This window comes from Danio rerio, chromosome 5, assembly GCF_052040795.2.
Source record: "Danio rerio strain M-AB ecotype USA chromosome 5, GRCz13ab, whole genome shotgun sequence".
Classification (NCBI taxonomy): Eukaryota; Metazoa; Chordata; class Actinopteri; order Cypriniformes; family Danionidae; genus Danio; species Danio rerio.
In genome coordinates, this window is record NC_141025.1 from 9,120,768 (window position 1) to 9,134,738 (window position 13,971).

Here is a 13,971-nt window from a genome sequence, read left to right on the forward strand (position 1 = left end):
TTTATTAGTATTTTTATCAGTCAAATATTGTTTCAAGTGTGTGTTTGGTGCATTTCAGGGAATTGTGCTGCTATACCCTGTCCTGTCAAATTATAAAGAAACTAAACTAACAAAATCATTAATAATAATAATAATAATAAATATTAACATTATTATTACCACCATTTTTTTTATTAATTATGAATTATTATTATTACTAATAAATTTATATTAAATTAAGTACTACTACTACTACTAATTATTATTATTTTTATTACTACAACTACTGGAACTAATTATTATTATTATAAATTATAAATACTTTGTCATTAATGATACTAGCTATAATACCAATAAATTATTAATAATAATAATAATAATAATAATAATAATAATAACAATTATTATTATTATTACTACTACTACTACTACTACTACTACTAATTATTAATTATAAATACTTTGTTATAAATTATAGTAGCCGTAATAATAATAATAATTATTATTATTATTTTACTACTAATTATTATTATTAATTATAAATACTTTGTTATTAATATTAGTAGCTATAAAAATAACAACAATAATAATAATATTAATTATTAGTATTATTGTTATTATTTTTACTACTAATTATTATTATTAATTATAAATACTTTGTTATTAATATTAGTAGCTATAAAAATAACAACAATAATAATATTAATTATTATTATTATTGTTATTATTTTTACTACTAATTATTATTATTAATTATAAATACGTTGTTATTAATAATAGTAGCAATAATAATAATAATAAATTAATAATCAAATTATTGAGTGATTGTACTATTAAACAAATAAACAAAAGATAAAAATATATTATTAATTTAAGATTAATAATTGTAAATAATAACAAGTCATATTGCTATTATACACCTTGGGAAAAAACTGCAAATTTAAATATTTGAGTTGCAATCCCAATTAATTTTTCCAATATTATACATTATCCAATAAATCGTGCAACCTTAGCGAAGTAAAGTTTTTACAATGCAATACCGTGTAGCAAGATCTGTTGAACACAAATACACACAACTAACTAGCTACATGCCATCATGAAGCCACAGTGTTTACACGCATCTTTACACGCAATGTAGGATCATGTAAACACTTTAACAAATGTGTTCGGCAAACAGTGGACATTCATGCACGATTTAAGCTAAATCCGAGAGGTTCGTTTCCCCCCATTCTGCTTTCCTTTTGTTCTGTCAGCTTATTCAATGTGCAAGTGTGTATACATTAACACTGGAAGAAAGAAACTAGCTTGAGGCTACATAAAATATTTAAAATCACCTGAAACTAGCGTAGATTTGAGAACAAATGGTCTTTTGAAATGAAAATCCGCAAACAAAGCCTACATTTGACTGCTACGAAAATGTAGGACAAAAAATGACTGAAATGTTGCTATGAGGAATAGTTCACCCCAAAACTGAACATTCTGTCACCCTTTGCTTTCTTTCTCCTGTTGAACACAAAAGAAGATATTTAGAAAAATGTTGGAAACCTGTAACCATTGACTTCTATAGTATTTGTTTAAATATCATGTTATGTGTTCAACAGAAACAAAAACTCAAGTTTGTAACCACCTGAGGGTGAGCAAATAGAGCATAAACATTCATTTTTGCGTGAACTATCCCTTTATATGCATAAAATACTCTATAATGGTCTCCATTTTACCGTAATCACTGCTAAAAGAGACACAAACACTGTTAAATGAACAAAAGCAGTGTTTCTAGGGAGCAAACGTCATACTGCTTAGGGCGAGAGCATGAAAAACAGCCATCTTTCAGCTCTTCAGTAGTAATTTACCTCTCTGGTCAGAAACACAAGTCCTCGAAAAAAACAGTAGTGACAATAATAGTGAAGGATTTCCAGAAGGTGCACAAACCCTGATATCATCCTCTCACACATCTGCGTTTTCAGGATTTCCCAGAGAGAAAACTGTGGAACCAGCTGCTGGACGACTGCGGTTTCTCCTCTGAGGATTCTGGGATGAGAAACTGGGATGATGTTATGGATGTAGGGCTGCCAAGCGAACCGCTGAAGTTTTCCGCCTCTGGAGAGTCCATCTGCCAGGAGCACTGGGGTTTATATCCTGTGTTCAAGCCATCATCATCATCATCCAGCTGGTCTTGGGGCTCGTCTGGATTCTCAGAAGGCTGCATTTGAGGCCTGTATCCTCCACTGTGGGCTCCCTGTGATGATGTCGGGCTCTGGATGCCGGCATAGGTGATCTCGGTCTGTGTGGAGTCCACTGAGGCCGTGGAGGAGCCGGAGGAATCGGAGATCTGGTTGCTGCGAGAGCCGTGTCCCACAACCTGATTGTAGTATTTTAGAAGAGCCGGTTCATCGGAGTCTGTGTCCACCTCCATGTTTTCGTTCTCCTCTTCCTCTGGCACTGAAACCAGACTCTCTTTTGTGATATCCCACTCTGGACTCTCCACGATCTGGACCAGACTGTGTGGAGACGGCTTCATGTCCAGAGGCCCCTAAACACAAACACAAAATGAATCGTTCAGGTTAGTCAGTAGGGTTGTAGGATATTGGACAAACTCGCCATTGCGACATTTAATGCGATATAAATTACATTTCAACACACGTTCATTGGTTTCATCTTCATATTCTGATCAGCAAGTGATGTATTATATAAGAAAAAAAGCCCACAGAGTCCCACAGTTCTCCTACAGCAACACATTCCATTGCAATATTTAGCTTTTCTACGGCATTTATTGCGATATAAATAAGATTTCAATGCACATTCATTGCTTTTATCTTCATCTTCTGATGAGCAAGTAATTTATTATATAAGAAAAATGCCCAGTCCTACAACAGCAAATTCGGTTGCAATATTTATTATCATACGTACACAAATTCACCAGATGTCTTTAATAGTTCAATTTGTAAAGTATTATTACATTCGCATTGAATGGGATGCTAAGTAAATTAATAAACAGGCCCACTGTGGATTCTCTTACCATCGTAAATTCAATTGCGATATTTTTTCTTTTCCATGAAATCTATTGCAATATGAATACAATTTCACTGCACATTCGTTCCTTTCGTCTTCACCTTCTGATGCACCAGTTATTTATTATAAAACAAAAAAGGCCCCAAGTGGCTTCTCCTACAACAGCAAATTCTATTGCGTCATTTTTCTTTTCTACGAAATCTATTGCAATATAAATACAATTTTAACACACATTAGTTGCTTTCGCCTTCATCTTTTAATGCACAATTAGTTTATTATAAAAGAAAAAAAGGCCCACTGTGGATTCTCCTACCATCGTAAATTTCATTGCGATATTTTTCTGTTCTACTGAATTTATTGTGATATAAATACAAGTTTAAAGCACATTCGTTGCTGTTGTCTTCATCTTTTGATGCGCAGGTAATTTATATACAGTAAAAAAGCCCACAGTGGCTTTTCTTAACGCAGCAAATTCCATTCTGATATTTTTCTTTTCTGCGATATTTATTGTGATATGAATACAATTTCGCTGCAGGTTGGTTGCTTTCGTCTTCACCTTTTGATGCAGAAGTAGTTTATTATACAAGAAAAAAAGCCCACTGTGGATTCTCTTACCATCGTAAATTCAATTGCGATATTTTTTCTTTTCCACGAAATCTATTGCAATATGAATACAATTTCACTGCACATTCGTTCCTTTCGTCTTCACCTTCTGATGCACCAGTTATTTATTATAAAACAAAAAAGGCCCCAAGTGGTCTCTCCTACAACAGCAAATTCTATTGCGTCATTTTTCTTTTCTATGAAATCTATTGCAATATAAATACATTTACAATTTTAACACACATTAGTTGCTTTCGCCTTTATCTTTTAATGCACAATTAGTTTATTATAAAAGAAAAAAAGGCCCACTGTGGATTCTCCTACCATCGCAAATTTCATTGCGATATTTTTCTTTTCTACTAAATTTATTGTGATATAAATACAAGTTTAAAGCACTTTCGTTGCTGTTGTCTTCATCTTTTGATGCGCAGGTAATTTATATACAGTAAAAAAGCCCACAGTGGCTTTTCTTAACGCAACAAATTCCATTCTGATATTTTTCTTTTCTGCGATATTTATTGTGATATGAATACAATTTCACTGCAGGTTGGTTGCTTTCGTCTTCACCTTTTGATGCAGAAGTAGTTTATTATACAAGAAAAAAAGCCCACTGTGGATTCTCTTACCATCAGAAATTCCATTGTGATATTTTTCTTTTCTACAAAATCTATTCTGATACTGTATAAATACAAGTTTAAAGCACATTCATTGCTCTTGTCTTCATCTTTTGATGCGCAGGTAATTTATATAAAGAAAAAGGCCCAGAGTGGCATTTTTTACCGCAGCAAATTCTATTGCAATATTTTTCTTTTCTACAATGTTTATTGTGATATGAATACAATTTCACCGCAGATTTATTGCTTTTGTCTTCATCTTTTGATGCGCAGGTGATTTATTATACAAAAAAAAAAGGCCCACAGTGGAGCCTCCTACCACAGCAAATTCCATTGCAATATTTTTTATACAATATTTTTTGTGTTATGAATACAAGTTCAACGCACATTCATTAATCTTCTGATAAAAATAATAATAATTATTAATAATATCAAAATCTTACACACACAACTAAGTATGATAAACTTTTTATCCTATAAGAAATAATGTGTATAAACTACAATAGAAAAACATTTACCAAAAAAATTATCAAAAAGCACATCAAAAAGTCATTCTTTTAAAAATTGGGCATTGGATGGGATCAATTAACATCGCACGATCCCTGCATTTCATCTTCGCCTTTTGAGGTGCAAGCAGTTTATTATACAAGAAAAGGCCCACACTTTTTCCTTTTTAATTTTTGCGACCAATTCATCAGGAAGTGATGATTTTGTTCTCTTTGACTCGTTGAATGGAAACAGTGCTTAAATTTACAAATGTTTTATGCAATATTCCAGTTGTGCACATAAGTCTAAGTCACATCTTTGGATAGAAACATGGCTAATCACATGCATGTAAACAAAGAAAAAAAGGATTTCAAGATATAAAAAAGGAATTAACTTCCTTCCAGACACATGAGGTTTTTATCTTCCTACCCGGATGCATAATGAAGGCAATCCTTTCCACAGTTAGCCAATTTTCATATTACTGAAAGGCTTGTTTGTTGACAAATATAATTCTACACAATCAGGAATCCTCTAGAATAATCTATTTTATGTTGGAATTAGTCATTTTAATTCTTGCCTTAGCAAACTCCACTAAAAAAGTTTTACCTGTGGAGACGACCAGTTGCCAGGTACTTTAGGTCCAGGGATTTCAGGATAGAAAGCTTTCTTTACCCTGGAATTAAATAATAGGAAATAAAAGCAATGCATTAATAACAGATTTAGATGAGAGCTGTTCTTGTCAACTAAAAGTTAAAATATTGCAGTCAAATTAATTGAGGTAACAAAAAGAAACAGGAATACCAAATTAAACAAACTTGTTTTCTACATTGTATAACCTATTAAAACTCACTTCTATTAAATTATATATCATTATTATATGTAATGATTTGTATTAAATTCTAAATATCAAAATACATGCTGAAGCACACTGAAAAAAAGATTGATCAGTTTTAAATAAAGCAGTTCATTGGAATGATACATAAAATAAAATACTTTGATTTTTTTAAACCTTTTTTAGTGTTTTAAGATCAAATAAAGATTAATCCAATGTTACAATTATCAATGCTATCAACGTAAAATTCTTTGAAATTTTCAGAGTAAAAAACTACTATGTAAAGCAACTGAAAACATTAAAAACTATAGGTGGGCATAGTTATTTTTTAAATCTAGAGTAATCTAGATTAATCTCAGAATTAATCTAGATTAAATTGGCTCATTTGAATTCTGAAGTCTTTGAGAGCGGGTTTCTCAAGCCAGGTGGCGCATCAGACCAGGGGCTTATCTCCTGTTTCCAAAATGCATCACAAACTGCTTGAGAAACTGTTCTGCTATGAAAATTGGGGATGAAAATAAATGATGTTCAATAAGATGTACTTGTGTAACTGTTAGTGTCAGTTAAACATGGATTTTGAACTGTAGGACTGCATAAATTCCAAACAGCGATTTTTGATTACCTTAATCCGACTAAAGTCACAACTGAACTAAACAGAAATGGAATTAAAACGTGGAGTATGCAGATATTAGTAGCATTATTGAAGTAAACGCCCCAAACCCACTCACCTCAAAGGCGTCTAAATCTAAAGCGTGGTCAAGCACCTTGCATGTCAGTATGAGAACGCCAAAGGTACCCCTTGGCGTAACTATGCCGACGCAAAAGGAATTCCATTGTTTTTAATTGGGTTGCCTCCGGAGTCATATAGAGCAGCTTAAAGCCTCGTATTATTTCATGTAGGACTTTTCGCCACATTTTCCAACAATATCCATACACGGGGCTCTCAGTAAAGGACCGCACACACAAACACACACACATGGCGAAACGCGGACGTTTTTTTTTCTTTCCATTTTGGCGTGCATTATTAAATTCCATAACACTCTCACCAGTCCTTACTCCTTATTTATGTCTAATACCGCAGTTTGAATGAAATGTTCATGAGTTAAAGTGAAACTGCCGAACTGTATTTAAAGTCAGGCATCCTGCTGATTTTATTCAAAAGGGCACTTTTTTGTCAAACGGTTCACCAGTCAGGTATACATCCGCGCTAAAATATCAAGGTGAAAGTTATCATAGCTTGTGTAGAATAGACCCAGCTCCAAACCCAACTTTGAAAATAGATTAATGTCAATATTTTTTGTTTATCGTGCCATAAGAGTCTTGCGTTAACGCAGCAGGTTAACGCCGATAACAGCCCACCACTATTAAAAACACAACCAAATAACTACAAATTATATAAAAATATAAAATGCTGATTTCTAGTAAGAAATTTGGCTTAATAATGATAACAATTAAGATAAAAAATAGATTAAAATAATTTACATTTATAGGTACTATATACATCTACTATACTATATTCAGGTACTATATAGGACTGCTGTAACATGAATACTGTAAGCCATTTACATTGAAAATATCAAATGAAATCACTATAGAAATGCCATTAAAGCCCATTAACTAAGTCTTACCATGCTCGCTTCTTGTAGCAGCAGATGCTGATGAGGATGATGCAGGAGAACATGGACACCAACGGCACGAGGATGCCAACAAACAACATGTCGGCAGCTTGAAAGAACAGAGAAAATGAATACAAGCAAAAGCTGACATGAACAATGTATAAGGCTACAGATCAGTGGAAGAATCATCATAATGTCTTACTGTCCATCTCCATCTTTATGGACACCATCGTCCCTGTGTCCTCCCCAGCTGAGGTGTAGGCCTTCACTATAAACTTATACGAGCTCAGAGACAAACTCTTTACCCTGTACGAGCGCACCTCAGGGTCCGAGAGATTAGCTAGGGGAAAACACCACAAGAGATGACTTGTTAAAGATATTTTTATTCACAGACTTCAACAGAGTGTAAACATCTTGATGGTTCTGTGAGTCTCATTTATCCAAACTGATCATTATTGGGTATTTTCTATTGGATTCAAGTCAGGTGATTGGCTGGGCCATTCCACAGTTTGATTTTCTTTCAATGAAAGCATTTGAGAGTTTCCTTGGCTGTGTTTTGGGTTATTGTCTTGCTGAAATGTCCAACCTGGTTTCATCTTCATCCTCCTGCTAATGTAGATGTTGGACTGAAGCAGCTTATATTCATTTACACTGATGAAGGGCAAAGGGTTGCTGAAGAACTACTGAGAGATTTCAGCTGCTGTCTGGGCTTTCACTGCCTTTCAACACCTCTCTTTCTTCATGTGTTCAATACTTTTTTACTGTTTCATTTCATTTTATTACACATAACTTTTTTTCTAAAATAACTAGTCTTGTTTTCTTTGTCTATATTCCTTCAGTTGTTTACAAAATCCGGTGAAAATTTCAACTCAACAGCATCTTTAGAAACGTTTTCTAAGAAAAATGTTGATGTGTTGCCAATACTTATTTCCCCCACAGTTTATTTCATTTTAAAAAAATATTTATAGAAGTATTTATAGTGTATTTTTTTATATACATATGAGGTGGGATTCACCAGCATCATTACACTACGTTATCTTAATGATGCAGTACTTGTGTCATGACATTTATTAACATTTTTGCTATTGTAATAATAGTTGAAGTTGAAAGATATATAATATATATTTGATCATAAAAAATATTTATACAAGTATTTATTAGTATAAGTGTAATTTGTTTTATACATACAGATGGAAGTCAGAATTATTAGCCCTCCTGAATTATTCGCCCCCCTGTTTATTTTTTCTCTGTTTTCTGTTTAACAGAGAGCAGATTTTCTCAACACATTTCTAATCATAATAGTTTTAATAACTCATCTCTAATAACTACATCTCTAATATTTATTTTGTCTTTTTCATGATGACAGTAAATAATATTTTACTAGATATTTTTTAAGACACTTCTATACAGCTTAAAGTGACATTTAAAGGCTTCAATAGGTTGATTAGGCAAGTTATTATGTAATGATGGTTTGTTCTGTAGACTATCGAAAAAAAATAGCTTAAAGAGGCTAATAATTACCTTAAAATGGTCATAAAAAATTTAAAACTGCTTTTATTCTAGCCGAAATTAATCAAATAAGACTTTCTCCAGAAGAAAAAATATTATCAGACATACTGTAAAAATGTGTGAAAATTTCCGTGCTCTGTTAAACATAATTTGGGAAATATTTAAAAAAGAAAAAAAAATGCAATGGGGGGCGAATAATTCTGACTTTAACTGTATAAAGGTGGGATTCTCCCACAATCCAACCACACTATGATACCATCACAATAAATGTGTCACGATACATATTATTTTTATTTTAAATATATTGCAATATTCCACGATAAATCTAAATATATGACATTGATAAAATATTGTTTTACAAAAGATTTGTTTAAGTATTTACTAACAGTGTAATTTAGTTTTTATGTATAAAAGGGTGGGATTCAGAGTCCCCACACTATGCTATCATAACGATACTTAAGTCGCAATAAATATTGCAATTTTAAATATATTGCTACATTCTGCAATGAGCTGCAATTTATCACCTTATTCTAAGTTATGCTTTATGTATGAATGATTAATACTTTTAGGACAACTTAACTTAAACTTGTCTCAAATGTTGACTTAACGTGTTTAACACTCTTTTCAAATGTTTTTTTTTATCTATCATTTTACTTATTTAATCAGGGAGTTCCCATTGAGATACAATATCACTTCTACCATGGAGTCCAGTTCAAGACATAGTTGCAGATAAATACAAATATCCCAATACAAAGACACACAAAAGGATACTTAAAGTAATAAAGATGATAGAACACAGATTTTTAAATTTTTGTAATTATTGTGATAGATGGTACAGAGTCCACATGTAGTGTCAAACTCAAGCTCATTCAATAAATACGGAGCGTTACTAGAAAATGCAGATCTACTTAACTTAATGAAAACATGGCATCTTAAGTAATAGTATATCTGTTGATCTGGTATTATAAGTATTTGTACAGTACATCAACAAATTACATATACACTGTGGTAATCTACCAACTAAAGATATTTATATATATATATATATATATATATATATATATATATATATATATATATTGTTTATTCTTTTAAAAATTGTTTGTGCTGTTTAACTTTAATAAAGTGTTGTTTAATATAAAATGTTATTTAACAGAGAGGATTTTAAACACATTTTAAACAATTTTTATTAACTTAAAAAAAAAAAAAAACAATTGCAAATTTTGGTTTTAGTAATTTTTTCAGTGAATTGGCTGTTTCTGTGCGCTTACCTATAAGATCCAGACGTGCAGCATTCGCCATATAGATATTGTATCCGAGAATAAATCCTCGCTGATAGTCCATCTCTGCAGGTTTCCAAGACAACAACACATTCGAGCCAGTCTGATTGGCTGATAGTTCACGAACAGACCGTGAAGGAACTATAGAAAAAAAGAGGGAACCAAAAAAATTGATTATAATGTGTAACTGCTTATATTTTTTTCAGATTCTGTATAAATAATTCCAATAAGTTCCAATAATAAGTAGGCACGAAACAGCCATTATCTTAGCCATTGTGGCAAAATTAGCATGACCTGGCTTCTTAAGATAAAAAAAAATGTAAGAAGGTCGTGATTTTGTATATTGCTATGAACGACAATAAAAAAATATTTAAATGGCGACTTAATTATTATCACTGAAGCACAGGGCTCTATCAAGTTTAAGTTTATTTTTCATAACAAGGGACAGTGTACATTAATCAATATTCACCAAGAACTTAAATGTACACAAATTAGCCCAAAGACTAGCATTCATTGGTGGTCCCTTAGCTAGATGTTAAAGGTCATACCAATAAAAACAACAACAACTACAATATTACATACACTTTATTCACTTAAACTTCATTTCTTAAAGGGACACAGTATGATAATAAATGTAAGTGGTGTAGTCAGCTTTAATACTGGAAATTGTTTTGTATGAGGGAAAACTAATTTAAACTTTGTTACAATGTCCTTGTTGCACATTATATGTAATGTGTACATTAATTAAAACCAATCAAATCCAAATGAAACCCTGATTACATAATAAATAAATTGCTAATTAATATTACTTAGTATTGGATGTATAATAATGATACTGTAACCAAAACAACTTCCAATAAAACATAACCTAAAATTGTTCATTTCAGTTGTTTAGTCTTAGGGATATCTGTAAGCTAGTGTGACAAAATTTAAAACATAAAACCAATATAAACATCCAAAGCTTGCAGTTTGTACACTTAAATGGATCAATGTAATTTCACTTCACCTCACACTTCAGTTTCTCATCAAATCTACTGACTAATCAAATGCTTTCTTGTATCTGACATGCCCCGCCCCATTCAAGACGCTTTTTATTTGTTGTGCTTGAAGTTCAACTACTCATTAGCAGAGCTGAAAAAAAACGAAACACTACAGGCGATTTTCTTAAAAAGGGAAGGAGCTACTCTCTGTCCCACCCATTTTTTGTACTTCAGTTGAGATTATGTCAAACATCAAATAAAAAAATGCACATTTTAAAGCACTTCATGGGACATTTAAAAAAACGAACGAATATATCTACATACAACAGACAAACAAACCGATTCCAGACAGTGCGACTAAGCATACATCAATACATCCCATTAGCAGCAACGGCTAATGTAATTTAAGAGCCTGTGAAATCCAAATTGAGCTTTTGCGGCTTTTAAATCAATGTCTATCTGCTGTCAGAGGCCTTGTAACCATAACTGACCAAACAAATGTTGCAGATTCATTTTTAAATACAAGCGTGTTCAATAAAATGCTCTCTAAAGCCAAGCGTAACCTCCATCTATGCTATGAATATCCTGATTCATCAGTGTATTGAGTTGAGCAACAGATAATAGTTGAAATTGATTTGGTGGATTGCTTATCTTAATTGCTGTTGTTCATGATGCATTTGAAGTTGGAGTTACAAGTAAAAATTAAATAAAAAGAAAGGGTCAGGCTTTTATATGTTCTCCACAAACTTAATGAAGACTAAAACTGTGCTTGTCAACCAGCGTCATGAGTTCTTTAAACTAGTGGTTACCATTCATTCATTCATTCATTTTCCTCCAGCTTAGTCTCTGATTTATCAAGGGTCGCCACAACAGAGTGAACCGCCAACTATCCCAGCATATGTTTTATGCAGCAGATGCTCTTCCAGCTGCAACTCAGTACTGAGAAACCCCCATACACTCACACAGACACTCACATGGGCCGTTTTGGTACGGTACGGTACGCTTTTATGGCCGTTTCCACTGTCAAAAGGCATACCGAATCAAACCGTACTATACCACTTTTTTTGTCACCCTTTGCAAAGGGGTAGCAAGGGTACCAAAAGGCGGAGCTAGACGCACAGCTGAACACTACTGATTTACAGAGATACGTCATTCGCTCACGCAACATGCCAGAATGAAAACAAAGGAACCGCCATGTTTTAAATACACAGCCGATAAATTACACCGTAATAATATATACATATAATAACAAACCATGCTGTCTTGATGAATAGCCACAGAGCCAAGAAGAATAGCAGATTCTACCCTGTGTCCCTTAGTTTTTACGAGCCACTCTACAGCACGAGTGGTTTCGCTTTCTAGCTAGTACTCACGTGCGCGTCTATATTTGAAATAATGAACTTCTTGAGCTAATAACAATAACGTGCGCGTGATTACTGACATGCTTTTAAATCCCGATGGCAAATGTGAGAGTGATGCAGAAAAAACAAAGGAGAAGCCGGGAAAAAACAAAAACAAAGAAGCAAATTATTTTTTCAGCAAACATGAATAAACTGAACTTGAAAATATGATTGACAGAATCGCAGAAATGCTGGATTAAGATCACCTTGGGAGTCTAATCTTTTTTCGATTAATTGTGCAGCTCTACTGCCTTCATGCCTTAATCTCGGGGGGGGGGGGGGGGGGGGGGGGGGGTTCAGTTTATTCATGACAATTTGCTTTTGTATAATGTTATTATTATTAGCAGTGTTATTTTTTATATGCATATTAATATTTGTTTTATTAAAAAACAAGATAAGATTTGCCCACCTGTCAGGTTTTGGACCATATGGGGCACCGTATGTGTATTGGGATATAACTCAATATTTTGACCACACTTCGTTATTATTGTTCATTTATTCGTTTGCTGGAAATTAGAACTGAATTTAGAAATAGTTTTAAAACAAATCTTTGTGCTTAACAAATGAAATTAAATATGTAGGCTAATGGATGTCTGTGCGTACAACACATTTCCCAACATTTCAACCCTGTAAGACCAGGTGCCACGGCGCAAAGCAGTTTTTTCCATCCTTAAAATAGCATAAGTGGATTCTGACACGCCCTTAATGCTTTTGCAGCATGACCTTTGGACTTTACGCATGGATCGTCAAAATAGATCCCATAGTGTTAATATAAACATGATTATCTTTATGATGATATAACAAATTGTGGTTATGTGTATATGAAATTATGAATAACAAATGCAGCGGGGCATTAAATTACCATTTATTTTTTTTGCATTTTAACTTTGTAATACTATAAAATCATCCGTCTCCTCACGGTTTGTGTTTAATCTTGTGAGCTGACTGACAACAATTGTTCGCTCCACTCTTTTTGCCCTGCTCTGCCAGCCACACTCACTCCTCCTCCGTGCTCATCTTGGAGCAGTCTTTAAAAAATTTCTGAGGTAGACTTAAACCGAAAGAGGGAGGTTTCATGGCCTTTTAAATTTAAAACAGCCATATATGAACATATAAAACTATTGCTAATACAATTAAACATGCTTATTTTTAATTCTAATAGTTGGAAAATATATGTAAATAACCAAGAGCATGGAGTGACTGTCATTTATTGATTTATTCTGTTAATTTATTTAGGAGTGACTCGTTTAATGTAGCATTGACAACAAAACTAACATATTGATTACTAGGATTAATCTTAGCCTTGTTTGTTAGCTGCGAAAATAAATCTCTAATGTACCTTGCATTAGCTTAATTTAGCCTGCTTTCATGCAACTGACTCAAGTCTAAATTCAGCCAGGATAGCCTCAAAACCTTAACTTAATCCCTTATCTTTTGTGCAAAACTCCTCAGATGTCTACCTGAGTTATCTACCCTCACTTACTTGCATGTAGGGTTGTAACAATATACCGGTATGACGGTTTACCACGATTTGAACGTGCACGATTAGGGTTAGGTACGCTTTTGTTTGTGGACCAACACTGAGCTTTTTGAACAACACGGAATGAGAGATAGGCATACATTTCTGCGCGGCTAAATAAAACGCAAAAAAAAAAGTTTTGCA

At 33.1% G+C, this 13,971-nt stretch overlaps 1 protein-coding gene across 2 annotated transcripts in view; it reads right to left on the reverse strand.

Annotated features, from left to right (window-relative positions):
* Window positions 1–767: 767 nt before the first annotated feature.
* Window positions 768–13,971, reverse strand: part of lifra (LIF receptor subunit alpha a) — a 72,829-nt gene continuing 59,625 nt past the window's right edge. Inside the window, 5 exon segments of one of the 2 annotated variants that reach the window (NM_001014306.3) lie at window positions 768–2,509; window positions 5,298–5,364; window positions 7,152–7,248; window positions 7,342–7,479; window positions 9,920–10,069. In NM_001014306.3, coding sequence (NP_001014328.3) covers window positions 1,940–2,509; window positions 5,298–5,364; window positions 7,152–7,248; window positions 7,342–7,479; window positions 9,920–10,069 — 1,022 coding nt within the window. In that variant the 3' untranslated portion in view covers window positions 768–1,939. 2 annotated transcript variants of the gene reach the window in all.